Source organism: Corvus brachyrhynchos, unplaced genomic scaffold, assembly GCF_000691975.1.
Source record: "Corvus brachyrhynchos isolate BGI_N302 unplaced genomic scaffold, ASM69197v1 scaffold115, whole genome shotgun sequence".
In the NCBI taxonomy this organism is placed as follows: Eukaryota; Metazoa; Chordata; class Aves; order Passeriformes; family Corvidae; genus Corvus; species Corvus brachyrhynchos.
Window position 1 is genome coordinate 24,452,417 of NW_008239553.1, and position 27,647 is coordinate 24,480,063.

The 27,647-nt window shown below is 50.4% G+C and overlaps 3 protein-coding genes across 6 annotated transcripts in view; 1 reads left to right on the top strand and 2 right to left on the bottom strand.

The window, feature by feature from the left end:
* TMEM63C (transmembrane protein 63C) overlaps positions 1 to 4,053 on the top strand; it is a 28,536-nt gene extending 24,483 nt beyond the window's left edge. The window contains exons 19-25 of the mRNA XM_008639622.2: positions 194 to 259; positions 376 to 538; positions 762 to 867; positions 1,067 to 1,234; positions 1,514 to 1,629; positions 1,776 to 1,847; positions 1,929 to 4,053. Coding sequence (XP_008637844.1) covers positions 194 to 259; positions 376 to 538; positions 762 to 867; positions 1,067 to 1,234; positions 1,514 to 1,629; positions 1,776 to 1,847; positions 1,929 to 2,141 — 904 coding nt within the window. The 3' untranslated portion in view covers positions 2,142 to 4,053. The remainder of the gene's footprint in view (positions 1 to 193; positions 260 to 375; positions 539 to 761; positions 868 to 1,066; positions 1,235 to 1,513; positions 1,630 to 1,775; positions 1,848 to 1,928) is intronic.
* A 2,516-nt stretch (positions 4,054 to 6,569) lies between these two features.
* NGB (neuroglobin) lies at positions 6,570 to 27,483 on the bottom strand. 3 transcript variants are annotated; one of them, XM_017742054.1, is made up of 6 exons: positions 27,402 to 27,483; positions 15,920 to 16,015; positions 12,323 to 12,418; positions 11,550 to 11,661; positions 9,904 to 10,023; positions 6,570 to 8,771 (listed from the first exon to the last, which is right to left on the bottom strand). In XM_017742054.1, the coding sequence occupies exons 1-6, from the start codon at positions 27,404 to 27,406 to the stop codon at positions 8,625 to 8,627; spliced, it is 576 nt and encodes a 191-aa protein (XP_017597543.1). In that variant the 5' UTR covers positions 27,407 to 27,483; the 3' UTR covers positions 6,570 to 8,624. The 3 variants fall into 3 exon arrangements, with proteins under 3 accessions (XP_017597543.1, XP_017597542.1, XP_008638013.2); XM_017742053.1 differs by having other exon boundaries at positions 12,323 to 12,415; positions 27,327 to 27,422; XM_008639791.2 differs by having other exon boundaries at positions 27,327 to 27,422.
* POMT2 (protein O-mannosyltransferase 2) overlaps positions 21,990 to 27,647 on the bottom strand; it is a 29,935-nt gene continuing 24,277 nt past the window's right edge. For both annotated transcript variants that reach the window (XM_017742052.1, XM_008639623.2), the window contains exon 20: positions 21,990 to 27,546. In XM_017742052.1, coding sequence (XP_017597541.1) covers positions 27,441 to 27,546 — 106 coding nt within the window. In that variant the 3' untranslated portion in view covers positions 21,990 to 27,440. The remainder of the gene's footprint in view (positions 27,547 to 27,647) is intronic.

The following is a 27,647-nucleotide window of genomic DNA, read 5'->3' on the forward strand; positions in this document are numbered from 1 at the left end:
ACCTACAGCAATCCTGGCCATCCAGGAGGCAAGCACACACTCCACGGTGATCTTGTGTGGCAGAGGGGGCTGCTCTGGCAGTGTTGGGTCCAGAGGGTCTTGCCTGATCAGGGCAGGGGAAAGCACATGCCTTCTGGGTGTCTCTCACATAGCTCGCCCTCTTTCTGAGCTGCTCCTCTTCTCTCCCCTCCAGCCTGGACCTGTTTTTCCGCTGGCTCTTCGACACCCACTTTCTGGATGAGGCTGAAGTCAAGTTCCAGTGAGTAGCAGGAAGCTCCCAAACTTCCCAGGCAAGCGGGAGCACCTGTTGTCCATCGCCAGCAGCTCTTGCTGAGCATCCTCTCACTGTCTCACCTCTCTCTGTCCCTGGGGCAGGTGTGTTTTCCTCCCAGACAACGGCGCTTTCTTCGTCAACTACGTAGTCACCTCCAGCCTGATTGGCACGGCCATGGAGCTGCTGCGCATCCCAGGCCTCCTCGTCTACACTGCTCGCCTCTGCTTTGCCAAGTCCGAGCCCGAGCGGCTCCATGTCAAGCGGGTATGTGGCTCTGGTCACCTGTGAGCCTACGTGACCCCCAGCACAGCAGGGATGCGCCCACTGGAAACTCAGGCTGTCGTGGTTTTGTGGGGATGCATGTGGGGACTTCTTCAGGCCCCTTGGGGGCTAGTGGGGATGAGGCACTCCTGTGGGCTGGTGTGCAAAGGCAAGTGCAGCCTTTGCAGTGATGGAGGCAGCAATGACACTGTTGGTTGTGCCCCAGAGCCAAGCTTACCAGTTCCAGTTTGGACTAGAGTACGCCTGGACCTGCTGTATCTTCTCTGTTGTCATGACCTACAGCATCACCTGCCCCATCATCGTCCCCTTTGGTGAGTATGATCCCATGCCCATGGTCCCAGCCATGCCAAGAACAGCCTGTCCCAGCCGCCAGCAGCAGCATGGGAGTGCGGGCTTCCTGCATGGTACAGGAGGGCACCCTTGGGCATCATCCCCAGTGCCTGCCCTGCATCCTTGTATCCTGGCTGTTCCCATTGCCCTCCTCCCAAATGGCTCCTCTTGTCCCACCAGGGTTGCTCTACATGCTGCTCAAGCACATGGTTGACCGGTACAACATCTACTACGTGTACATCCCCACCAAACTGAACCAGCGCCTCCACGTCGCTGCCATCAGCCAGGTCGTGGTGGCCCCCATCCTCTGCATGTTCTGGCTGCTCTTCTTCTCCGTCCTGCGCCTCGGTAGGGAGAGCCTGGGGCTGCACCCTGCCACTGCTGAGGGTCGTGTTGATGCTTGGGAGTGACGAGCCACTGGTGTCACCCTTGAGTTAGGCATGGCATGGAGGGTGGTAAGGGGGATGGTGTTGGGAAGACCTGGCAGATGAAGGAGGTGTCAGCTTGTATTTTGGGGAGGGGATTGAGAGCTTGTAAAACCCAAAGCAGTCACCAGCCTGGGGCTCAGCTGGACATGCAGCAGGTTTTTGGAAGCTTATGTGCTGCCCCAGTGTCTCTGTGCTCTAGGTCCCACCCGGCCTGTCACCCTCTTCACCTTTGTGGTCCTCCTCTCCTGCATCATCTTCTCCTTCTTTGGCCTCTGCCTGAAGAAGCTGCAGCCGCGGAAACCCTCCAGCTACCAGGTGAATGCAGCCACCCACCCCATCGTTCCTTCACCCCACTGCATCCCCTCCTCACTTACCATGGGGAGTCTGACATAGCCCCTGGCTGTCCCCAGCCAAAGCTGGGCCCCCAGACCATGATTTCCTCATGGCCTCCTTCTCCTCAGATGTCTGACCAGTCTGAGGGCACCTTCAATGATGTGGAGCGGAGCAGTGTTTCCTCCACCCCTAACTCCAATGTGAGTACCCCTCCCCAGCCCTGATGTGGCCACCTGCTCTGGCTCCCATGGGTCCTGATGGCCCACTGCCCCCCGGGGCAGCTCTTTGTGGCCACTGTCCTGCAGGAGCCTGAGCTGAGCCTGACACCGGCAGCCTCTCCAGCACACCAGTCCTATGGCACCATGGGCAACCACCTGGAGCCGGCGGAGGATGGGGAGGATGGGGGGCTGCAGAGCTTCGAGACAGAGCTGGAGACAGTGGAGGGCGAGTACAGGAGCGGCCCCGTGATAGAGAGCCAGGCTCGCTACCAGTGAACATCCCTGGCACCAGCTGGGAACAGACTGTGCTGAGAGCGGAGGACGTGCCGTGGGGCAGGAAGGAGCCTTCCCTGCACTGGTGGGGGCCACCTTGCTAATGGGACAGGAGACAACAGGACTGATGTGAGGGGGAGACACCACTGCATGGGCAGTGGCAGGAGGCTCTGGTGGTACCTCCCGCTGCCTGCACTGGCTAAGCCCCTTAGTGTCCCCCTGTCCCCACCTGCCTCTTCCAGCCCACAATGCGGGAGAGGGGGTGCAGCAGTATAGGGAGAGGGTCTCTCTGAGAGGCTGTGCTTTTGGGGGCAGGAGGAAGGCCCTGGCCCCTCTGAGAGGAGGAAGCAGCCCAGACAGCCCAGATGAATGTGCCTGCCACCACGCTGTCCTCTGGGTCCTCAGAGGCAGGGGACAGCCACCCCTAACCCTTGCATCTCAACCCATCCACCCATTGCTCAGGCAGCTGTCCTGCTGCCTCCCCTGCTGCTGGCCTGCAGGCTGCTGCCTGCCCCGCTTTGTCCATTTTAGCAGGGACTGCTGACATGCGTGTGCTTTGGTAGAGGAGGTGAGTGTCCCTACATTGGCCACCAGAGCCCCTACATGAGCACCAGCAGCCCTGCACCAAGGCAGACATCAAATGCAAGCCCAGCTCTTCCTCGACCTCCCACCCCATCCCCCCATCTTGCCGCACTACGCCTGTGTCCTTGGGCTCTTGGGGAGAAGTAGGAGGTCAAGAGACAAGTGTGTTTAATGGCTTTGAGGACAGCTCCTTGTCACTCCTCTTCCCTGGTGGCACCCCGTCATGCTCATGCTCTCACTGGGGCTGCCCATGGGACCCAGCATAGTTCTGTCCTAATGCAACAGAACAGGTGGAACAGGTGGAGTCTGGCAGGACCCAGTTTCCGGGTCCTCCTGGTCCACCACATCCTGCCTGCCCTTGTCCACAAGCTGCAGCTGTGGGTTGCTCCCCCAGTAGCCACACTGCCTCTTGAGTGTGAGTCCTGCTGTGGTTAGTGTAAATGTGCCATTACCTGCCCATACAACATCCCTGCAGTTTTCCAGCTCATCCAGAGTAGCTGTGGTGGCCCCTGGGGACAAGGGTTTATCCTCATCCTGCTCAGCTTCTCTCCCACCATAGCCCACCTGGGCATGCTGGCTCCTCACTCTGCCCTGCTTTGGCCTCAGGGCTGATTTTCCTGTCCCTGATTCTCCTGCTAGCTTCAGAGCAACTGGAGTTGCCACCGTCCCAGGGCAGTGCCAGGAGGGAAGGGAGGAAAGTGCAGCTCTGCCAGCACCAGAGCTGGCTGGCACTGGGAGTGCTGCTGTGCGAAGGCACATGCTCAGCCGTGGCGCTGGTTAGCATTAGTAGTGCCACTGGGAGGAGGGGTACAGTGTGCCAGCTCTGGGCTGGGGGGAGGCTGAAAGGTAGCCCAGCAGTGAGAGCATCAAGTGGGCCCTTGGGGCATTTCTGTGGGGCTGGTGGATCTCAGCTCAGCCGGCTGGCAGTCCCATGGCCCCCGTCCCACCCACACCCCTGCATGCTGGGGCAGTGGCTGCAGCACACGAGCCACAAAGCAGTTGGCTCGGGGGAGCCTTGAGCTCAGACGCTCCTTTCCAATCCCAAAAAGTTCTCTGGGGGGTTTGTGGCTTCCTGCCCAGGTGCCCTGCAGCTGTCCACAGCTCAGCTGCTCCCCTCACTGCCCACTCCAGAGGCAGCCCCAGGCAGGGCACGGGGATGCTGGTGGCCTCTCTGAGGGTAGAAGCAAGTGCCTGCTAGTGGCACTGTGTCCTCGGGAGCTCGGGCTGCTGGTCTTATTGCCCTTGGCTGCCCCATTGTAGGAATGTGCCAGAGGCCTGTACCTTCTTGTGATTTATTGCTATGACCGTGCCTTGAATAAAATGACTTCACCCAGCTGCTGCCTGGCGTTGTCACCCCATGCATCTTTCCTGGCACTTGGAACACAAGCCCTATGAGGAACGACTGAGGGAGCTGGGGTTGTTCAGTCTGGAGAAAAGGAGACTCAGAGGTGACCTTATCACTCTCTACAGCTTCCTGAAGGGTGGTTGTAATCAGGTGGGGGTTGGTCTCTCTCCAGGCAGCAACTGACAGAACGAGAGGGCACAGTCTTAAGCTGCGCCAGGGGAAATATAGGTTGGATATTAGGAAAAAGTTTTTTACGGAAAGAGCGGTGAAGTACTGGAATTGTCTGCCCAGGGAGGTGGTGGAGTCACGATCCCTGCATGTGTTTAAAAAAGATTGGATGTGGCACTCGGTGCCATGGTTTAGTTGAGGTTAGGGCATGATGATCTTGAAGGTCTCTTCAAACCTGGTGATTCTGTGATTCTGTATAGGGGGAGCCCTTGCCACTGGAGCCTTTTCCCACCTGTGGGCTGCATTTGACCCTGCCTGGGGATCTCCTGCAGAGGCTTCAGTGGCAAGGAGACTGCTGGACGCATTCCCACCTCCAGACTGCCCACTATGATCCCCATAAAAACAAACTCCAACAAATGGGCAGAAGCAGCAAAGTTTCCAGAGTGGAAGAGCACCTTGCTGTGTCCCATCAGACAGACTGGCACAGCCCTTGGCACCATCCCTACATTGGCGATGGGTTGCAGTCCTGGGACAGTCGTGCTTTCCTTGTCTGCCTTCTGTCAGCAGTCACTCCATTGGCAGAGCTGGCTCAAAACACCACCAAAGGTGCAGGTGCTGCCTGGAGGTCGCAGGACAGTAGCCTGGAGCCCCTCTGGGACCACAGCAAGGGGCAGGGGCAGGAGGAACCCATCCCATCTGAGGATGAACTGCCCACCAGCAAGTCCCAGGGAAGGGAGTGAACACCATTTTGGAAGTCCTTCTCTAGATTTTGAGAAAACAGTGCTCTTTTCTCACCTCCTCCCTCCCAAAATACAATCTTTTTACCTGAATTCCTACTTGAATGATTTGCCTCTGGTTTCAGCAGGTTCCTCCTGCTGGCTCCTCCACAGCTTCCCTGGAATGAGCCCTGCCACTCTGGTTTATGGCACAGCGCAGAAGGCATGGGGAGGGCTTCCCTTTGGGTGAAAAACTGGAAAATTTAAAACCCCAGTCCCCCATTGCATGCCCCTACAGAGGCCCCCCATGGTTTGTAATGAGTGGTAAACAGAGTTAACACAGAGCATTGCTGTGCCAGGGAGCTGGGCAGGAGCACTGGCTGTGAGCCAGGGCTGTAATTGCCCCCAGTCGCAGCTCTCCCGGCCCTCACACCAGGAAGCTCATCACAGCCTAGCGAGGGCCCTCAGCCCCATCACGCTGCACCTCCACCTTGGAACCCTCTCAGGAACCCGCTCCCTAATTGCAGCCTGCACACTCAGAATCCCCCACAGCCAGGGCCAGCAGTTGCATGGAGTCTCCCAGTGTGCCGGCTGGTGGCAGACAGTGACAGGAGCATCCCTGCTGGGCAGCAGCCGCAGCAGAGGCGCAGTTTGTGGGAGCCATGGCAAACCGCCCTGCAGGCACAGGCAAAGATGGGGGTGCTGCTGGAGGCTGCCGTGGTGGCCCCTCCCTGCAGTGCCAGGTTTGGGCTCCCACCACCAGTCCTGAGGCCAGAAAGAGCTGGAGTCTTTTAGCAATGACCCAAAGGGGGTATTTCTTTGCATTCAGATCTCCGCTGCTCTCCTTGCCCTTCACAGCCCATCACACATTGCCCTGTGGAACAAGCCCATCCTAGATGAGCAGCATGGCTCTCCCAAGATGTTTTCACTTCTCTCCTGTGCCAAGGCTGGGGTTTCCAGCCTTCAGGAAATGCTATTACAGAGCCTGAGCTGGCTTCCCCACTCTAGGCACCATTCTTCAGCATCCAGTGCCCAACTCTTCCAGGGCTGGAAACCCATCAGATCAAAGCTAGAACATGCTAGAAGACACAACCTCCTGCATCCTCACCAGCTGCTCCCTGGGCAGGGCTGCCAGAATGACTCCACAGTTCAGCTGGCAGGTTGGATGCTCTATGGGGCCAGACAGGACTTCTCTATGAGGCCATGCTCTGCTGCTGCAGGTGACCAGCAGTGGGTGACCAGCAACAGGTGAGCCAGTGCTATGTCAAAAAACAAAAGCAGAAGCTGAACAACAGGAAAGAGATTTTTAAGCTGATGGCTTAAAATTCTAATTCCATTAGAGATTGTTATACTTGAAGGGTCTGAGCAATTAGTGGCAGGGTGTCTTTTAGCCCCTCCACTGCTGACCCACTCAATCACCAGGCACAAAAAACTCCCAACAGGCTTTTGCTGCTGGATGCTTTCTCATGCCAGTCAAGCTGCACTACACAAGTGCTCCTGGTGACCAATATCTCCAAAGCTGGAATCAACAAGAAACCAGTAAACCCCTCTCTGTCATCCTTTTTTTCAGGTCTGCTTGGGACTTTTATATTAAAATAAACACAAGGCATCACAAAGGGCTAAGACTCACTGTTGTTCTTTAATAAACAGTACAGCTGGGTATAAGAGGCACATAGAGTAGTTCAGTTCTCTTGGGAGTTACACAAAATGTGGCACAGAAGAGCAGAAGACAAGGAGCTGGGAAGGCTAGAGGGAGCAGGGACGGTTTGGGCAGTAACACCCACACCCCACCCATCACACAGCTGCGTACTTGTCACACGGAGCCAGAAGGTGTCCCACTCCCATGATGCTGAAGGCTGATGCCCCATAACAGGGTTGCAAAGATGACATCCCCATTCCCAAACCCTCCTGCCCCATATCATGCCATCAAAGTTGTGTCTCACCCCAGCCCCAGCTCCTCCATCCCTGACTGCCAGGTGCAAGAATGGGGAGGACTTCACCTGACCCAGCTGATGGAGAGAGCCATGGGCCAGGACACACACCATGACACTGCAGGGCTGCAGAGGCAGAACACAGTCCTATGGGGAGGACAAGGAACATGGGGATGTTCACTGCCTGTTTCACACCTATTAGCTTGTGTCCCAAACACAGCTGGAGGGTTCTTTACATGCTAGAAGCCCATGGCTACCATCTGGCCTTGCGGCAGGGAACTAGAGATCCATCTCACAGGGCACCCCGTCATCCCCTCCATGGCATGGGCCTAGAAGCCCTGTCACGCTGAGCAGGCAGCCTTCTCGTGCCCCAGAGTGAAGGACATCTGAGAATAGGAGGAATGTATCTCCAGGACAGGACCATGTCAGACCTCAACACCAGGCTCCTCCTGTCCTGAAGAAGAAGCAACAAAAAAAGTGCTGCCTGTAACTGAATAATTGCTCCATGTCCTTGCTCTGGGGCTAGTGGTGGCTAGAAGCATGGTTCTGCTTGTTCCACAGTGACTTCCCCATAAAGATGAACTCTTTCTCAAAGCACTCACATTCAACCCCCTCACCAGAGCCCTCAGGTGCTGCCTCTCAGCAATTCTCTGGGATTTCTTCCAGCAGATGCTATCTCCTCAGTCTTATGAGGGTGAGGAACTCTGCAGATGGGTACTGTGAGCAGCTGGGAAGCGCTCCAGATTCTGACAGCATCAGCAGAAAGATTCCAGCTATGCTTCCTCTGGCCAAGAGCCAGAATTTCTGGAAGTTGTTGCTATGGCACGATTGCAACCTTCATTTTTATTTTAAGACATCTTTTCCTTGGATTTACTTTATTTTCCTTAACATAAAGCAGTAAACAGACACTGCTGCTGCTGCATTTCAGATGGCTCTAAGGTTAAGCCAACTGGCCAAATCAACACAAAGCCTTTCAGCTGGCAGCCCAGCCCTGCCAAACACAGTCTCATCTTGGGATTAATGTGACACCACTGCCTGAAGCATCCCTAGGAAACCTACTGGGTTGTGGCCAACCTGACATGGGGAAAAGCCAGGGATCCCATCCAGATCAGAGGCAAGGCAGAAGAAAGCACTGAAATTAACCATCTGGTAGTAATGTGTTGGTGAAGGGAGAGAGGGAAAACTCTGCAAGGTTTGAGGACAGCCACGTGGTGTGACCCGCCCTCTTGCTGCCTTTCCCCCTGGATGGAGCCAAATCCATCACTGCCACAGCTGAACCAGGTACAGCAGTGCAGGAGGACTGAAGAGTGTCAGACCTGGCAGGTAAAGCACAGCAAACAGGGTTTCAGGCAAATAAGCCCAAGAGGCCTATGCCAGCTGTCACCTAACTGGTGACCCACTAGGGTGGGTCCAAGAGGAGGGAAGATGAGCAAGCTGAAAACCAGAGTAGGTACATGGGTGGTGGTGCTCCCTAAGGAACTCGGGGCAGGGTGGCACCTGTGCTGTGGCACTGCCAGGCCTCGCTGCAGGGACGCACCCTGACAGCCCTTAGCAAAGGCAGAGACACGCTCGTGTTGAAGCAGGGTGGAATCACGGGAGAGCCCCGCAGCACGTGTGAGCGTGGAGACAGCCATGGGCTGGTGCACACTGGGAGACAGAGGTGGGGGGAGGCAGAGAGTGTGGCGTGAGTGCTCCCCGTGCTCAGGACTGCTGCATGGTCAGGGACAGGGATGGCTGGCAGGATCTAGTCCCCTTCTGGAAGGGTCTCCCAGCCACGTTGCATGGCTTTCACCACAGCATTGTAGAGTTTGCTCCAAGCTTCCTGCACCTCTGGGCTGAAGGCAGCACCAAGGCATTTCTCCAGCATGTACAGCAAGGACTCGCCGACAGTCTGCAAACCAAACGGGGAGGTGTCAGGCTCAGCACCAGAGGATGACATGCAGTCCCTTGTCTCCCTTTGTCACATTTTTGACTTCTGCCAATGCAGGGCACCTGCTCCTCTTCTACCAACAGTACCAGGCCCCTCCAGTCCCTGGCTGGTCAGAGGGGACCCAGAACCAGCCCATGTCATCCCCTTCCCCTGCCCTATGCTGGCCCTCACCATGGATGAGTGGGGAGTGGAAGTGAGAGAGCAAAGGCTGACACTGCACATGTAACACCGGGGTAAAGGTACACATCCAATTTCTGTGGCTCCCAGGTGCAGGTAGCTGGCCCTATCCCTTGGCACAGCAGTGGAGCAGCAGAGCTGAGCAAGGCCCTGATGTCAGGAGAGTGGGTCAGACCCCACACTGCCTCGACGCCTCTCAGGCTTCTCCACTGGGCACTGCTCCTCACAGAGCTGTGAGCAGCCCCATGCAGGAGCACCCCCACACTGCAGGGCTGGTGGGGATCACTACCCCGAACAAAATGGACCCTGCTGCCTCTGAAGAGAACAAAAGCTAGCAATATCAGGAATGATATACCATGATAACCATGTGTTGGTTAGAAAGCTTTTCTTGAACCTGCTGCATTCCTGTCCATGCTTGATGGCAGGAGAGGAGTAATCAAGGGTTTAATATGGAAGATGCTCAGGTCTTACTGCCATCGAGGAAGCAGGGGCTGAGGTGCAGTAACCCCATCCCAGTGCAGACACAGAGAGGTGAATGCTCCCTTTTCCAGGTGGGGTGAGGTTTGCCCAGAGCATTAGATGCAAAGGATCCAGGGCAAAGGCTGAGCCTGCAACCCTGTGGCACGGAAGGGACTGCAGTGTCCTAAACCATGGTCCTCTTCAAACAGTGGAAATGCCTTGGTCCCATCTGTCCTTTCTGCCTGGGCTTACTGGGCAAGCGCAGAAAACAAGGGGAGCTCAAGGGTTCCCCTCATTGGGGCAGTGTCACTACATTGGTATCAGCACCTTGGACAGGCTGCCCCGAGCCACCAGCTTTCTCTCCAGACAGCTGGACCCAGAAGAAGGATGGGGACAGCTGAGGGTTGCAGGCAGGGGTGAAAACACAGCCACAGCGGGACAAGAGAGGACACCTCACCGAGAAAGACTCAACCTTCACACCAACTGCCTGGTGCTTCTTGCCAAGGTTGCACAGATACTCTTCCAGGCAGGACAAGTTCTCCAGGTGGCTCACAGCAGCATCAATCACCAGCATCACCTAGCACAGGAGCAGAAAGGCAGAATGGCATTAACAGAAAGGTTCTGCTTCCCTCCCAGAGGAAACAAAGTGTCTGACCCTCTACTTCACCCTTGTCAGCCTGACCCCCTCCCAGCCCAGATGCCCTCTGAGCTTTCCCTTGCTCTACTGTGATGCGTGTGTCACATCAGTGAGGCTGGCAGCAGCACACACCACAACCTTCCATGGGACACTACCAGAGTTGCATAGCAAGCAGCACTGCTGACCACCCTGTCCCAGAGGGGATAAACAGCCATACAGCAAAGCAGTTGCAGGTTAAGACCTAATGCTGATGCAGTCATTACAGCTCCTAGGACCCCAGGACAATGGCATGGGAACCCCAGAAGTTGCTAGGACTAGAGTTTCCAGTTAGAACTTGCCAAAATGGTGCAATTGTGAATAAGGCCGCTCCAATTCTAAGATCAGCCAAGGTATTTTGAAGAGATGGGGTGGAAACTACAGCCAGATCTCTTGACGTGGTCTGGTAAAACATATACCATAATCTCCCAGGAGCATTAACAGCCAAATGGAAACAGGACAGAAAAGATTTAATGAAGGATGAAGGGAACAAACACGCCAAATTAGAAGAAGAGATTAAAGGCAGGGCATGGTTACCTTAGCAAAGCCAAGAGGTGATAGATTTGTGCTCTATAATTTCAACAGGCAATTTATCTCCAACAAGAGCAAAGAACTATTTCAGCTCAAGGCAATAATCTTAACTTTACCAATAAAGAGAGGCTGGAAAATAACAAAAAGCTTGCAGCTATCAGAGGAGCTCAGTCCTGAAACAGCCTCTACACAAGGAATAAAGACAGGCAAGCAAAGCACCGAACTGGTTTAAAGATGGAACCAGGCAGTTTGTGAAGGCATCTGCAAGCCAAGGCTGAGCTCTGCCCCAGCATGACTGCTCTTCAGGGTTCAGCAAAGGGTCTCTGCTGACCAGGTGTACTTGTATGCATGCCTGAGCCTCTCCTCACCATTGCTCCTTTCTCTGCTTTGGGGGGAGGTGAGTGTGTACTGCAGCACTCCCTCAGAGACTCTCTGAGAGGTGCTGTGGGCCTTCTGGCTCTGCAGCCGCACCAACAGCCTCTCCATAGCAGTGGGTCCAGGGAAGCCTGGCCCACTGCCCAGCTCTGTGCCACCTCCTGGTCAGCGAAGCACAGGGCTTCAGTCCTCATCTGGACAGAGGTGAGCTCTCTGGTAGGCACCTCCATGGTAGGGGAAGGACTCTTTCAGCTTTCACAGGAAGCAATCCACTCTCAGATGAGGGCATGGAAATCAGCATGGTGCCTCTTAGCCACCATAATCTGCATTCTCATCCCCTCCCTGCTGTTGTAGGACACTTTGTCCTGGCCTTCCGCTAGCATGAGCAACGCCTGCAGTTACCATCTCAGAAGGAGACTTCCCATGCATTCCCTGGTCAGACACACCACAGTCCCAAATCATTGCCTAAGGGTTTCTTCCTCCATGGAGGCTGTGCTCCAGCCATGCCACAGCCCCTCTCTCACCTTCCTGATGTGATCCAGGAACTCAGGGGCAGAGAGGCACTCCTGAGGGCTGGCAAACTGCTTGCAGTTGTACTGGAAAAGGGGCAGCAGGTCAGGATCCAAGTCAAACAACCTGCAACAGCAAGGAAGAACGCCCCATTTTCTCATTTCCTCAGGTTTATCTGAAGTCCTGCTCACCCCAACAGCAGCACACCCACAACCCACTTCTGCCTCCCTTCCCACCTACTGATCCCTCCCCACCTGTAAAAGATCCAAAAGTTCTGAAAAGTTTTAGTTTGGGGCAATCCAGATTACCTATAGACAAAAACCTTTCTGTTTCTCTATCCCATAGCCCCAGCTCTTGGATCCATGTTCATGGCACCTGAGAACTAGTCTCAGCCCTCTGGAGTTCCTCCCAGCCTGGCCCTTCTCCCCAAAGTCTTGGTTGTTGTGTCAACTCCTCCCATTCCCACTTTTTGATCCCCTTGAACCCCAAAGCTGCCAAATCAGGGAAGGCCTCCAAGCTCCAGCAGCCGTCTGGACAAAGGGGGGCATGTAAAAGCTCAGCTGATGCCCCACTCGACACCATCACCAGCTCCTTTCTCCTCTCTCCCCGCCCCCTGCCCCTGTATGTCAGGCACATATGGGACTCAGTAGCAGCCACCCAGGTAGATATAACAGGCCACCAGTAATTCAGGCAAGACGGTCTCTCTTCTCATCCCGCACATTAAACTACTGCATCCCTCTTCCCCCACGTTGTTGTCACTGCTCTGGTAGATTTGGATCCCACTCACTCCAGAAGCTGCTCATCAACTCTCCAACTGTCCTTTTCAAGCGACTTTTCATTGATTTTTCCTTTTTTCTCTTCACATAATTGGTACATTAATCTGCTTAGGAGAGGCAAGAAGCTGGGTATCAGCCATTGCACCCGGCACACCATTTCCTCTGCCCTGCGACTGGATCCTTCCCTGTTGGCCAGGTCTGTGTTTGGGGCTGCACAGCACTTCCCTGATCAGGGAACGACCGCGCGGCCCCTTCCACACTCTCCCCAGAGCCAAGCGGGCACACAGCCCCTTCGAAGAGCAGAAGTCGCGGTGACAAGGCAGAGGATCGGTGGGCAGAAACGCACAAAACCTGCCCGCCGCTTTTCTCTCACTCTCCGTCTCCTTGTGGCAAAGTTCTCACTCGCGAAGGGTGGGAAAGGTAGGGCAGCAGCGAGGAGCGGAGCCCAGCCCTGCCCCACCCCCCCGCCGCTTTTCTCTCACTCTCCGTCTCCTTGTGGCAAAGTTCTCACTCGCGAAGGGTGGGAAAGGTAGGGCAGCAGCGAGGAGCGGAGCCCAGCCCTGCCCCACGCCGCTGCCGCACGGCACCTGCGGCTACGCGGCGGGGGAGGGGGCTGAGCCCCGAAGGAAGGAAGGAAGGAAGGAAGGAAGGAAGGAAGGAAGGAAGGAAGGAAGGAAGGAAGGAAGGAAGGAAGGAAGGAAGGAAGGAAGGAAGGAAGGAAGGAAGGAAGGAAGGAAGGAAGGAAGGAAGGAAGGAAGGAAGGAAGGAAGGAAGGAAGGAAGGAAGGAAGGAAGGAAGGAAGGAAGGAAGGAAGGAAGGAAGGAAGGAAGGAAGGAAGGAAGGAAGGAAGGAAGGAAGGAAGGAAGGAAGGAAGGAAGGAAGGAAGGAAGGAAGGAAGGAAGGAAGGAAGGAAGGAAGGAAGGAAGGAAGGAAGGAAGGAAGGAAGGAAGGAAGGAAGGAAGGAAGGAAGGAAGGAAGGAAGGAAGGAAGGAAGGAAGGAAGGAAGGAAGGAAGGAAGGAAGGAAGGAAGGAAGGAAGGAAGGAAGGAAGGAAGGAAGGAAGGAAGGAAGGAAGGAAGGAAGGAAGGAAGGAAGGAAGGAAGGAAGGAAGGAAGGAAGGAAGGAAGGAAGGAAGGAAGGAAGGAAGGAAGGAAGGAAGGAAGGAAGGAAGGAAGGAAGGAAGGAAGGAAGGAAGGAAGGAAGGAAGGAAGGAAGGAAGGAAGGAAGGAAGGAAGGAAGGAAGGAAGGAAGGAAGGAAGGAAGGAAGGAAGGAAGGAAGGAAGGAAGGAAGGAAGGAAGGAAGGAAGGAAGGAAGGAAGGAAGGAAGGAAGGAAGGAAGGAAGGAAGGAAGGAAGGAAGGAAGGAAGGAAGGAAGGAAGGAAGGAAGGAAGGAAGGAAGGAAGGAAGGAAGGAAGGAAGGAAGGAAGGAAGGAAGGAAGGAAGGAAGGAAGGAAGGAAGGAAGGAAGGAAGGAAGGAAGGAAGGAAGGAAGGAAGGAAGGAAGGAAGGAAGGAAGGAAGGAAGGAAGGAAGGAAGGAAGGAAGGAAGGAAGGAAGGAAGGAAGGAAGGAAGGAAGGAAGGAAGGAAGGAAGGAAGGAAGGAAGGAAGGAAGGAAGGAAGGAAGGAAGGAAGGAAGGAAGGAAGGAAGGAAGGAAGGAAGGAAGGAAGGAAGGAAGGAAGGAAGGAAGGAAGGAAGGAAGGAAGGAAGGAAGGAAGGAAGGAAGGAAGGAAGGAAGGAAGGAAGGAAGGAAGGAAGGAAGGAAGGAAGGAAGGAAGGAAGGAAGGAAGGAAGGAAGGAAGGAAGGAAGGAAGGAAGGAAGGAAGGAAGGAAGGAAGGAAGGAAGGAAGGAAGGAAGGAAGGAAGGAAGGAAGGAAGGAAGGAAGGAAGGAAGGAAGGAAGGAAGGAAGGAAGGAAGGAAGGAAGGAAGGAAGGAAGGAAGGAAGGAAGGAAGGAAGGAAGGAAGGAAGGAAGGAAGGAAGGAAGGAAGGAAGGAAGGAAGGAAGGAAGGAAGGAAGGAAGGAAGGAAGGAAGGAAGGAAGGAAGGAAGGAAGGAAGGAAGGAAGGAAGGAAGGAAGGAAGGAAGGAAGGAAGGAAGGAAGGAAGGAAGGAAGGAAGGAAGGAAGGAAGGAAGGAAGGAAGGAAGGAAGGAAGGAAGGAAGGAAGGAAGGAAGGAAGGAAGGAAGGAAGGAAGGAAGGAAGGAAGGAAGGAAGGAAGGAAGGAAGGAAGGAAGGAAGGAAGGAAGGAAGGAAGGAAGGAAGGAAGGAAGGAAGGAAGGAAGGAAGGAAGGAAGGAAGGAAGGAAGGAAGGAAGGAAGGAAGGAAGGAAGGAAGGAAGGAAGGAAGGAAGGAAGGAAGGAAGGAAGGAAGGAAGGAAGGAAGGAAGGAAGGAAGGAAGGAAGGAAGGAAGGAAGGAAGGAAGGAAGGAAGGAAGGAAGGAAGGAAGGAAGGAAGGAAGGAAGGAAGGAAGGAAGGAAGGAAGGAAGGAAGGAAGGAAGGAAGGAAGGAAGGAAGGAAGGAAGGAAGGAAGGAAGGAAGGAAGGAAGGAAGGAAGGAAGGAAGGAAGGAAGGAAGGAAGGAAGGAAGGAAGGAAGGAAGGAAGGAAGGAAGGAAGGAAGGAAGGAAGGAAGGAAGGAAGGAAGGAAGGAAGGAAGGAAGGAAGGAAGGAAGGAAGGAAGGAAGGAAGGAAGGAAGGAAGGAAGGAAGGAAGGAAGGAAGGAAGGAAGGAAGGAAGGAAGGAAGGAAGGAAGGAAGGAAGGAAGGAAGGAAGGAAGGAAGGAAGGAAGGAAGGAAGGAAGGAAGGAAGGAAGGAAGGAAGGAAGGAAGGAAGGAAGGAAGGAAGGAAGGAAGGAAGGAAGGAAGGAAGGAAGGAAGGAAGGAAGGAAGGAAGGAAGGAGAGATGGAAGGAAGGAAGGAGAGATGGAAGGAGAGATGGAAGGAAGAAAAAAGTAATTCAAAATGCCCAAACTTCCCTATCCCGGGGCCGCGGGACAGAGCAGAAAGTTCAGCTGGTTCACGGTTGACATTTCCTGTCGTCCTGATTTTACGAGTGAAGCAACAGGGCAGAGCGCTGCCAGCGAGGAGACCACCGGGACCCGGCCACCTTCGCTCACCATCAGCACAGCTCCCTCTGAGTGTAACTTTGCTTGGGAGGGCCTCAGCGATGCTCCACAGCATCCTCTTGCTCTTGGCCACTTCCACTGAGACTTTGGATGCCACGCAGCCACCTGCCATCTCCACAGGAAGATGCATCCTAGACACTGCAAGGTACGTGTCTAAGGCTAATTATGCCAGCTGAACCAGGCAAAGTTGTCAATAGCAGATGAGAAGATGTCATCTTTGTCAAATGTGTTCAGGATGCACAGGTTCTCTTTATCTTTACTGTTCAGACACTTCCTAATTTGGCGCCAGGATTTATGCAGCACAGAGGAAACAAAGCAAGAAAAGGCAAATGAGGTCTCAAGCAGCACAAGGGAAGTCAGGAAAGTTAAGGTTTTCAGAAGGATGAGAGCAATACAAAAGTGCAAATATTACTGAAACCATCACAGTCTGCACCAAAATAACAATTGTTCGGATCTTTTTACAAGTTCTGCTTCTGTACATCAGACTTACTTCTGGTAATCAGGAGAAATGACAGCAGCCTCCGACCCATCCCAGGAGCGCATTGACTCAATGTAGGCAGAAAGGAAGTTCTTCTGAAAACATTCCCTGGGAGGAGACAAGTTCAAAGGCACAATGTTATGTTCTCAGCCCCAGCTTGTCTCCCAGGGGCCTTTCTCCTATAGAGCTGGAGTGACAGCACTGACTGCAGTGACAGCAGGAAGCCACCCGAGACGGCTCTGCAAGTGCCAAAATAAATTACCTGTTCTCTCAGGATTTTGAGACCTTGCATTCCCAGCACAGACCAGATAAGATGCTGCATAGGAAAAGCTCCACATGCAGTAAAGGAAGCTGAAGAACCCTGTCCTAAAGTTGGGCGCTTGAAGGAAGAGTGCAACAAACTCAAAAAAAAAAATAAAGGTACTGTCAGATGGGACTAAGGAGTCAAATAAAACAGCATCTTAACTGTGTGGTTTCAAAGGGTATGTTCACACTGATGATAAGTCACTGTGATGATAACCGCTGAAACTGCAAGGAGCCTGACAGGGCAGCTGGGAGAGCAGCGGGAAATATAGGGTTAATGCGAGCAGGGCGGAGAAGACCAGCCCTGCAGAGCCAATGCAAACATTAACCTTTAGCTATCTTGCGGCTGATCGAGCGAACCAGCAACAAGCAAGAAGTGTCATCATATGTCATCTGTGCAAGGTACTCTGACATTTCAGCCGATTGTCACAACCACACAGATGTGGAGCTTCACCAGAGCCTGGCTGGACAGTTCAGCCTGGCCCTGCTAACAATAAAGGGTAGAACAGATAGGCAGTGGAGTGCTGCCAGGGCACTGGAAAGGAGCATGGAGAGTCATCCCGGGCCACGGCATACTGAGGAGCAGAGTTGAAGCACATATGTACAGTCAGAGCAACAACCAAGGCTGATTATTTGCCTAGCAACATTTTGAATATATTCAGAGCTGGCTGATAGTGGAGGAAGAGAAAATCCACAAAAGCAAGTTGTAGTTAACAGAGATCAGTTCCTGAAGATTTGTTGGGATGTGGGACACCTTTTCTCCCGTCCACACAGGGCACCATATCAGCTACTCTATCCCAGGGCAACAACTAAGTACAGGTTTAGCCATTGTTCCTGATGGAAAGGGTGTCTCAGACAATAGCAGTGAAGCCATGATGGCAAAAGAAAATGGTGGCTCTTGTCCAAAATGTTCCCCCCTGCACCTTCTCTCAGCAATGATATGCCTTCCTTCCATGGAAAATATGGGTGCCTCAGCTGATGAAAGGGGCAATGGTCTGGCCAAATTCCCACCCACCTCTTGGTACCCAAACCCCAAATAGATATGACACACAGCAGAGTCTAAGAACTCTTCCCTGCCCCCCAGCAACAGCTCTTTCTGGGCAGGATACATTCAGGAGCAGTTTCCCCATCTTCCCTGATCATCTGAACAGGGAATCCATCCCTTTGCTGCCTTCTGGCATGGATGCATCTCCACTCTCTTAATAAACCCAGCATTTTTCCCCCTGTGGCAGCACAGGTCTTCCAACACAGGAGGAAGGAGCTGCAAGGAGGGACTTGAGATGGGAGACAGGGAGAGCTCAGGGATAAGAAACATCCAAACCACCAATCAAGTGATTTAAAAGACCGAGGGTTTGGGAGAGACGGTGCTCTTGCCTGTGTGCAAAACAGCTTCTCCCTTGCAGCTACAAGGCTGTCACAGTTCCTCCTGCTGTCACAGCACTGAGGTGCTGAGAGCACAAGTCAAGTCCAGAGAGGATTTAAGCACAAGGAAGCAAACAAGAAAACCTCTCTTCTTGTTCCAAATGTTTTGTGAGCCCTCAAGCACGAGAATCTCAGCAAAAGGTTGAGAACTGCAGATGTTTCCATGGTCTGAGGTTTTTCTGTGACGGTTCCCAGCTCCCTTGGCTCCATGTACCTAACCAGGCAGTTCAGCTCTTTCCTGAACTGCTCTTGGATTTCTGCAAGACGGTCCCTGGAACTCTCATGAGTGAAGAACAAACAGGTCAGCAGCACAGACTGCTCCAAAATCATTGGTAGACCACTTGAAGAAAGGGGAGGGAGGTTTTCAGAGAAATTCACTGACATGCAAAGAGGATAAGAATGATCTTTTGTGCTTTGGGAGAACACAAATTTATAATCTTTTTAGTTTGCAGTGGGTTTCATTATTGTAATCTAGAGCTGCTTCACGTTACAGTACCAACACTCTTAACTTCCCTTGCCAAGAGTCAGCTTTACTTGTTCAGTGCCTCAGTTTACCCACATGGAAAGAAAGTTGCCCAGTCTCGTGAAACAGTGTGGCAGAAGTAGGAACAAGCTTGCAAATGCCAGTCCCCAGCCCAGCCCTCCGGGTTCACAGCATCTGGAGAACAACCCTCCCTGCCCAGGGAGGCCCTATCTGCCTGGCCCAGGGGTGACTGCTTTGCACGTGCTGCTGCGGCACTGTCAATTTTCATCCCAGCTGCTGCACTAACAATCCCGTATCTCCCGTATATCCCAGGTCATTGAAGTCCTGCTCATTTCCAATTCTACATCTGTGAGTCTTCATGAATAATGACACTCTGATCTATCTGCCTCAGGCTTCCTGCTCACTTAGGATACAGAGTCCTGGGCTTGACTAATCCCCTTTGTTTCCCCTTGTCCCCAGCCTCAAACCCAGAGATTATGACAGGTTCTCTTTTTCCCAGACTCCCATCACCATCGTCAGGTGGGAGCAGAAATCATGCAATGTTTCCCAAAGTCTTCTCAAGTTACCCCCTCAGGCCATGGTGCGGCACAGCTCAGTAGCAAAGCAAGTCACGAAATACGGTTACATAACAAGAATCAAAAGCAATACAGGAGATAATAATCTTGTACATAAAATGATTAAGATGAGCTGCAGAGCTTGCTTGCTGCCACCATGACTGTGGAGAGAACAGGGCAGCACTACCACCCTCACTGGTGGGGATCTGGGCTAAAGGGAGAGGGATAGGCAGCGGGAGAAGGAGCAGAGAGAGGATTCAACAGCAGATTAAAATGAAAAACTTTTTTTGAATTCAGTTTGCTAGACATCCCCAGGTTTATCTTGAATATCCTGTGGCCAGCTAGGGAATATTTGTACAGGCAGGTGAAAACCGTCCTGGGATGACCGGACATGAAGTGGTGAGAAAGGTCAAAGGGGATTACACTGAGCTGTCGGACCAGGTCTGGCACTTGTAGATGTTTAGACCTTACCCCAGATGTTATTCACCTTGAGCTCCCTAGCACAATGATAACCCAACACCACCAGGCTGATCTTCCAGGAAGCAACCCCTGCCTTTTGTAAATCACTCTACCAAAGTGAGTTCAAAGAGTTCAAGACCATGTCAGTCTTGACACACAAGCTGAATTTGGTCGTAAGACCATAACAGCTCTGGAGGTATGTGCACCCCAAGCTGGTGGGATGCAAGCAAAAAGCTCTCCAGCCTCATTAGCTCAACATGGTGCTCTAGCTAATATGCCTGGCAACTTGGCAAGCATTGTGTTAGCACAGCTACTGGGCTTCTGTCCTATCTAGGGATGGTGCATATGGTCTTGGATCTCCTTCCGATTGTCCTTATGCATCTGGACTGGCTCATCCTTCAGCTGCTGAAACATCATGGCAAAAGCTTGTAAAAGGACTCATTGTGGAGACTCCTCTGTAGCTCCCCCCTGGACTTGTTTCAGTCAGAAGCACTGCTGGTCTCTCAAGTGGTCATTGATCGTCTTTTCTCTGATCTTTGCACTCTCTGTTCTCCTCCTTGCAATTTAAATTGACACTATTGATTAGCCCATCTCTTACAAACATTTGACCTGCAGTAGTTGTCTCCAGGAATAGCATTTTTTATATGACCTATTAAAACAAAGATTTTGTATTTTACTGCACCCATTCCTTCATGTCAGGGCTGTGCCAGCATTCCCATACCTCAGCTTTGCACTCAGCCATCTGGTCTCAAAGCAAACCCCATGTATTTTTCCTTCTACGTGTGGGACACTTCTGGCTTGAGACCTTTTCCTCCGCACCTATCTAAGCCATTCCAGTTTTGGGGCTTTGTCAAAAATAATTCTCCAGTACAATGAGGAATTTTTCACCTGCAAACTGCACTGCTGGACTCACCACTAAACCATGTCCCCAGGTGTCACATCTATGTGTTTTTTGTACACTTTAATGTATGGTAGTTCCACCACTTCCCTGGGCAGGCTGTTTCAATGCCTGGCCACCCTCAGAGTGAAGAAATTTTTCCTTATATTCAAACTAAACCTGGCCTGCACAACTTGAGGCCATTTCCTCTGATCCTGTCCCTTATTACCTGAGAGAAGAGGCCAACCCCCACCTGGCTACAGCCTCCTTTCAGGTAGTTGTAGAGAGAAATAAGGTCCTCCGAGCCTCCTTTTCTTCAGGCTAAACAACCCCAGTTCCCTCAGCTGCTCCTCATCAGACTCGTGCTCCAGACCCTTCACCAGCTCTGTTGCCCTTCTCTGGACACACTCCCGTACCTCAATGTCTTTCTTGACATGAGGGACCCCAAAACTGAACACAGGATTTGAGGTGTTGCCTCACCTGTGCTGAGAAGGGGACAATCATTGCCTTGGTCCTGCTGGCCACACTGTTTCTGATACAAGCCAAGAATGTATGATCTTATGCATGTTCACATTCTCATCTTAACTGATTCTCCCCACTTTTCAGCTGCTTTCATTCTCCACCTAGTAACTGAACAGTTATTGTCCCTAAAGCACTGCAAGGCACCAGCACACTGCCAGGGTGTGACTCAGCTGATCCAACACTGATGCTTTCATAAGGACACATAATCTAAACTCCCATTCTGATCAATGGAGAAACCCAGGTACTTCAAGACCACCTCATCCTAAAATATATGGAGAAAAAAATAGGTCAGGTGAATGAAGACATAAGACTACCTTTTGTCAGCTTCATGACAACAAGATGATGGGCTTTGGATGCAATATAGAGATAAAGCAATGACACAAGAAGGGTAACAATGGAAAAGCAATTTACAACTATTATAATGCTTGTTAGACTTACACCCTTTCTCTAAAGCACAAATGTTCTATTTCCAGAGCATGCTTTACATGGGCCAGAGTTACAGAGTTAGTGGTGGTGTATTAGAAAACAACTCCAAGGTGTTCAGCCACAATCCTAGGACATAAACCAGGCAGCAGTGGTGGGTGTAGTGAAGATGAAATCCCTATGATTTCAGCATATGAGCATGAGGAGACTGATGGAAGACATGGTGCAGTTTGGGAAACCTTATGGGTAAACCGAAAAAAATGAGAACAGAGTCATGGGAGATTGAGGGCCAAAGGAAGCAACTTGCATTGGCAGCTTCTATTTGGTTAGAAAATAGAAGATTAAGAGGCATCTTGAAGACAGAGCACAAAATCTGTATTAAAACACCAGGTTGTAAAAAAGCCTCATTCTTGTTGAGGAACAGATAACGGGCTGATGGCTGGAATCTAGAAGCCTACAAATCCAGCAGGTTCAAATCAAGTGGAAATTGGAAGCAGTTACCAGTGTTCACCCACGTGAGATCACTTACCTGCAGAAAGAAGTCATTCTTCCTTTAGAGGGCAGTGAGAAGTAAAATTTTACTTCAGATATTATCAGATATTATCAGCATTTTATGAACAACATTTCCTTCTTTTTATTCATTCCCCTACATTCTAGCACAGCTTCTGTATCAGCAGTCCTCCCTTCCAGAACAATAGCCCTGATCAGACAATATCCGAAGACCAGCTTGCACTGTGTGAAACAATACAAGAAGTCAATAGGCTTTCCAGTAACCATTTAATAGCCTATTGTATCACCCTGTACAGGCCACAGTCCAGTTCCTAGCTGTCCTGGCTGCACTTCAGTAGCCCTCGGAACATGTCCAAACTGACTGGTTGGCTCTCCTCCAGCACTCATCTGGGCATCAATGCATAGTCCCAGATAAGGTGGCTGTTTTTTGGTTTTTCCCATCTAGTTCCACCCCAAGCAACCCCTTATTACACTGTACTCAAAAGCATACCCCAGCCCCTCACTACAGCCTTGTATAAAGCCAGAATCTGATTTTCAGTGTTTCGGTTTTATTACAGATTCTCGCATTTAGTTCACAGCAAGGGCTTCATTTGTACAAAACTGTGCACCAGTCTGGTGTTATAGACACTACGGACTGAACACAACTTACAGAAAAATGTTGGGTTCCTGAATGAAGTGCTTGACCTGTCAGATGAAGTGTTGATAGGTAACCTGTCAGAAGCTTGATGAAAATACCCATTAAATGGACCTATTATACCTATTGACAATTTACCACATCTTTAATAGGGAGAAATAAACCCGCTTCAACAGACAGTACTTTATTCTTGTCCAAATGTACCAGTTTCACTTTCTATTGTGCTTACGAACACATTGCTTGGATTGCAGTAAAATCTGATCTCCTAGAATTGCAGTCCAGCAACACTTGTGTGCTAAAAGCTGATGTACATCATCACTATCCTAGATTAAATTCTCCAATGGGTCCATTTAAAGTTCACGTTGTTACTTCAAGCATGTATGTGAGGAAGAGATGAAAGGGGGAAAAAAACCCACCACAAGACCTAGACAAAAAGAGATTGCTTTAAAGAAGAGATATTTATTACAAAATTAAGTTCCAAATTCTACCTCATTTTCCATTATCACCTGTACAAAACACATTTATAGCTCAAGGGAACATTCTGCCATCTACACCATACGGTACAGTAACTGCACTGTAGTTAGAAGAATTCAGTTCATGGACAGATGCACGCACGCACCCACTGGCTGCATTAGTAAGAAAGGTCAGGATATAGGACAGAAGTACAGAAGAACCCCTCTCACTGTTGCTCCAAACTCTTGCTTAGTCAGGGGCAAGTTCTTCAAGGATGGCTCTAAACAGTGTCTCTTGTAAAACACAGTAAGCTCACTTGGCAAAGTTTTAGGATCAATTACAAATTCGGCAGGAGTGGTATCTATGCTAATATGTCACCACTTCAGATATTACTCATGATAACCAGAGCCCTTGACATCCAAGTAAAGAGCATAAAAAAGTTTAAAAAGTGAAGCAACTTGCAACCAACAACACAACCAAGATCTTGGTACTTCAAAGACAGAGAATTTTCAGTCCTGACTGCTTGCAGCCCACAGCCCCGCCCCAAAGCAAGTACGCTACGGAGGTGGTGTTCTTATCCTCAGCCTTCCTTTCCCAGCAGGGAAGAGCCTTATGTTGTTCTAACAGTCCACACGTTTTTGCTTTCACGACACACTTGCCCATGTGTGGGGTTATGGGGTCACTTGCTGTAAAGGAGGAAAAAAGCAACCTTACCTACATTCCTCAGCCAGCAGAAACACAGGGCACTGCTAAGGAGGTTTTCACATTGCCAGCAGGACCCTGAGAGGAGGAAATAGTGCTTGTGCAGAGTGCCAACCCAGAGGCTCACTCAGTCACTGCATGGAAGGGAAGCTGCTCAGCGCGGCAACGGAGAATTTCAGGTAAATGCCTTGTGTTTCCATGTTAACAGTTGGTTTGCTCTCAAGTCCCTTAGAAACAATTCTCTGAGGGATTCAGGAGGGATGGGAGGCAACTATCAAGTAACACATGTTTACCTTTCCATAACAAGGTTCTGGTTTTGCTCTCAGTACATGTGACAGGTATTCATCCACTCAGGCTACTACAAGATGTCCTGTCCTACCCCTTGTTCTGGCACCTGTACAAAATGGATGCATAGCCCAAAAATTGGGGAAAGCAAAGGCATGTCCTGTACTTGGGTATACTTCAAGAACCAGAAGGAAGGAGGAAGATATAAAAAAGTATATCCTATCAATGCCCTTTGTGCATCAATCAGCCTTTCCTATCAAGATGCAAAAAGAAAACCCTATACAGACTAGAGAGTGGTGGTGGCTCCCAGGGCTGCGAACAATGACGGCAAACAGTGATGACACAAAGTGCTCCACCTAGACCAAGAGCAACCTTGGCACAGAAATCTCCATTCAAATCCTCCTCAGAGTCACATCTGTGTCTCATAGCATGAGTAGTCCAGTTCCTGGAAATAGGCCAGTCCCTGCTGCTGGAATAGATGTGTGCGTATCGATGTCCTGAAGCGACTGTTAACAGAAACCTTTTAAGATGGATGGATTGCTTAGGATAATGCTAGATGAGCCTAAAGGCCCTCTATCTATCCTTCAGAGACTCAAGAGTTGAAAATAGAGTTTACATACAAAAAAGAATTTGAAGCAGGGAACGTGGCAGCCTGCAGCTTTTTATGATTTGAATCCATGGATACGGTTTGATGAAATACATTGTGAGTGATAAAAGGAGCCCTGTCAAGCAAGGTTCAAAGAGAGCAGCTGCTCCAGAGAACAGCACCTTTTGGCTTTAGAAAGCACTGTCAGCTATTTTCCACACGACTGGAGAGGACAACTAATGAGCAGCTCTCAAAATGAACCTGCACTCATTCCACAAGCCCAACCGGAAAAACTGAACCGAAGCAGCCCAAATTCCATCCTGAAAGTGAGGAGTGCCTTGCACCCACTGCCTCATGTCTGCACCACTCAGAGATTTCAAGACAGAGTCAGGAAGGGAATCCAAATTATTGTATTTTATTGACCTCACAAAATATCAGTTACTATTATCTTTCAGCAATGGCCTGACAGGTTTTGTTTTAAGAAGCAAATACTGAAGGTCAAATTCTAACTAGAATAATTTTTCAGTATTTCTCTCCTGAAAGAAGACAGAGCTGCATCAATTTACACTTACTTGAAAACTCAACCCTTGGAGTCCAGAAGGTGCAGAGGAAATGTCTGCTTTTGGTCTTCAATGTAGACCTTTCAATCCTTTTAACTCCAGATCAAAAATAAAAATTCTGCTGGAAGTTGCTCCCCCTTGTGGAACAGCTAGATTTTTTTTTTCACTGTATGTCTCCACCCCCTTACCAGCACACAAGACCTAAGAAATAGATTAGTCTCAATGCCAATCAAATGCTCCCATGAGAATTTCTGAAGTGACAGACCTAAAGAAAAATAAACCTTTTGTTTGTATTGAAACAGAAGCTGGACTTGTGCATAGGAAGGTGGGATGGGAGCATGACACTTGCTGCCTTCAGCACTCAGCTGCCAACCCACATCCAAAAGATTATTAATAATAAAGGATGGAGGGACCCTAGCCAAGGAACAGACTGGTTCATCTTCCTCAGGCAACTCCTACAAAACTGACCCCTTCATAGTAACTGAAAAAAACAAAGTTACTAACACAATTTCTGCATTCCCAAGGTTTAATCTGATGAATAAAGAGTGTTAGAAACTGTAATTCCAAAACACTCACGAGCTTCCTAGATTTTTTTTGTTATTAATGCTAAGGGGATGTGCTGGAAAAAACTCTGCACTTTAAATCATGGCTTTTGCCAGCTCTTCTGGCAAATCCTCCCCATGACAATGGACTACCTTAGGAAAAGCTCCTATTGAGGATAGCAATGTATTATAAAGTCAATAATCTCACCAAGAGTAGAAGATGCTGGATCACATTGCTACAAGGCAGCACTGCACTGTCTGCCTTCCACATTGCCAACAGTTAATTTGCTGCTGCTGTCAGATCTGGCAGATTCTGAAGAAGTTTGCAGCCTTCCCCCACATCCTTCTTGCCTATGTATCACCTCTGTGAACTCCTGGCTCATGCAGGTAGGAGCACTTCCTACAATAACAGGTGGAAAAGAATCATCAAACCCAGCGGCTAATTATTGCAGTGACTTCCCACCATGTATAAGCAGCAGGTGATCAACTCAAAACCTTTAGAACCAAAAGCACAGGTCCATCCCATCTGAGCTAGCACCTATAGGAGTCATCTTCTGGAGAGATGTGACATACCAAGCCAGAGCCTTACAAAAGCAAGCAGCTGCCTTACTGAACAATGCCATGGATCTCTACCAAAGAAGAATGAAAGCAAGTCTGACTGGAGTCTAGTCACGTCCCTCCCCCCACCCCGCACAACTATGCTAATGCAGCCCTTCTATGTGGTAGGAAATGTACTGGAATCCAAGATTTGGTAAGAGAAATAAATGCACAGTCCATGTTTAAAGGCAGACACACGCACCTGCTGCTCTCCCTCTACCTGTAATTTTGATGCAAGGCTGTGAAGCAAAGCAAGAACTCTGAAATAGAAGGCGTGAGTTCATTGAACATACACGGAAGAGTTTTTCAAGTATTACTTCTTGAGATAGGAACACAGCTGGGATCTAAGTGTCGTTCTCGTTGGATGCTACAAGGTAGCAACTTGAACTGCGACAAGAAACTGACACTGGATGAAGAACCGGAAATAGAAAAAAAGGGACATCAATAAAAATACACCTAACACAGGACGAAGGCACCTGATAAATCAAATTCTTCTTTCTTTGAAGGGGTGGATTCAACATCCAATGGCTCCTGACACCTCACAAAGAATTTTTGCCTGGCCTCACATTTCCTTGTCATTTGATGTTCAGCAGTCTAGAGAAGGAACTTGTTCAATATGGGAATACACTGAGCAGATACTTTGGCACCAGCAGCCAGTTTTGCAGATGCCACATTCATTGAGGTGAAGCTTTCCCTTAAAAGCACAGGCACTGGCACTGAAATAGCTGGAAACAAAAGCTGAGTGACAGCTGTCTGTAAGATTTCCAAGCTATCATTACAGTCTCTAGTACACCGCCATGCTGGTCTCCACAGTGTACTGGGGCTGAAAATAAATCACCTGCTATTTCCACTGTAATTTCTTTGGCAGCTTCAGACAGAACTGGAAAGAAGCTACAAAGAGCTGAACTGGAGCAGTCTGGCTCTGGAAACAGGCCTGCTAGGTGAGTTGTTTCAATGATTAAAGGCGACCAGAAAGCAAGACACTATACAGGGATAAACAATTTCCATCTCTGCAGAGGGCCTGTGAGACAGGCAAGGCACAATGGCTCAGGAGATTTCAAATAGACCCTTTCAGTCAAATTTTTTAAAAATTCAGGGTCGGAACAAAAAAACCTACAGACAGCCAAGGCAGGTAGAATGAAGGTCCCCAGATACAGTAAAAAAAAAAAACCTCACCATAAGAAAAGTTGTTAATCATGATAGAAGTCCTATAGTGCTTCAAACTGTAGTAGTGCTTAGATTACAAGAAGGAAGACACACAAACACATGGAGTGTACATGCAACCGCAGACAGCCTCCAACTTGTACCGGTCTGGCTGCTGGAATGCCACTGCTGTTTGACTGACATATACTGCTTCAAAGAATTAGCATTTAGGCAGCCAGTTGTCCATTAATATAACCTAAGGATTCAGGACATGAATCTTTTAATTTAAGGGGACCTTCTCATCTTCTGCATCTTCCAATGCAGGCAGTGCAAACAAATGCCAAAGCTACAGGGTTACTATACCCCGAGTTCTCCAGAGAGGGCATTTTATAGTCACATGTCTTCAAAGCACCCGAATGAGCCTGACATGCAGTAGACCTCATGTTTCTGATCCGCTGCTCCCAGGCTTCCTTTGCTCTAGAACTCCCAGGAGTCCATCCACCGGAGCCCTGCCATGGGACTGTTAGGGTCGGAGGCCATGGGTCCTATCATCCCATAGGACAGCGGATGGAAGAGGTAGAAGCTGTGGAAAGAGACCAAATGCCCATCAAACACAGCAGTTTTCTGTCTCAAGAAGTTCACAGCCTATGGGACCTTTCTCCTTGGGCTGCTCTAAGCTCTACT

What these genes read in the sequence shown, in the direction of transcription:
- NGB (XM_008639791.2), bottom strand. Translation starts at nt 27,406, where the DNA reads ATGAGGTCTACTGCATGTCAGGCTCATTCGGGTGCTTTGAAGACATGT. An exon ending in CCCTCTCTGGAGAACTCGGG is followed by an intron (nt 16,016 to 27,326) that starts GTATAGTAACCC and finishes GTCTCCTCCCAG; the next exon opens with GGAATGTTTTCAGAAGAACT. An exon ending in GTTGATGAGCAGCTTCTGGA is followed by an intron (nt 11,662 to 12,322) that starts GTGAGTGGGATC and finishes TTGCTGTTGCAG; the next exon opens with GTTGTTTGACTTGGATCCTG.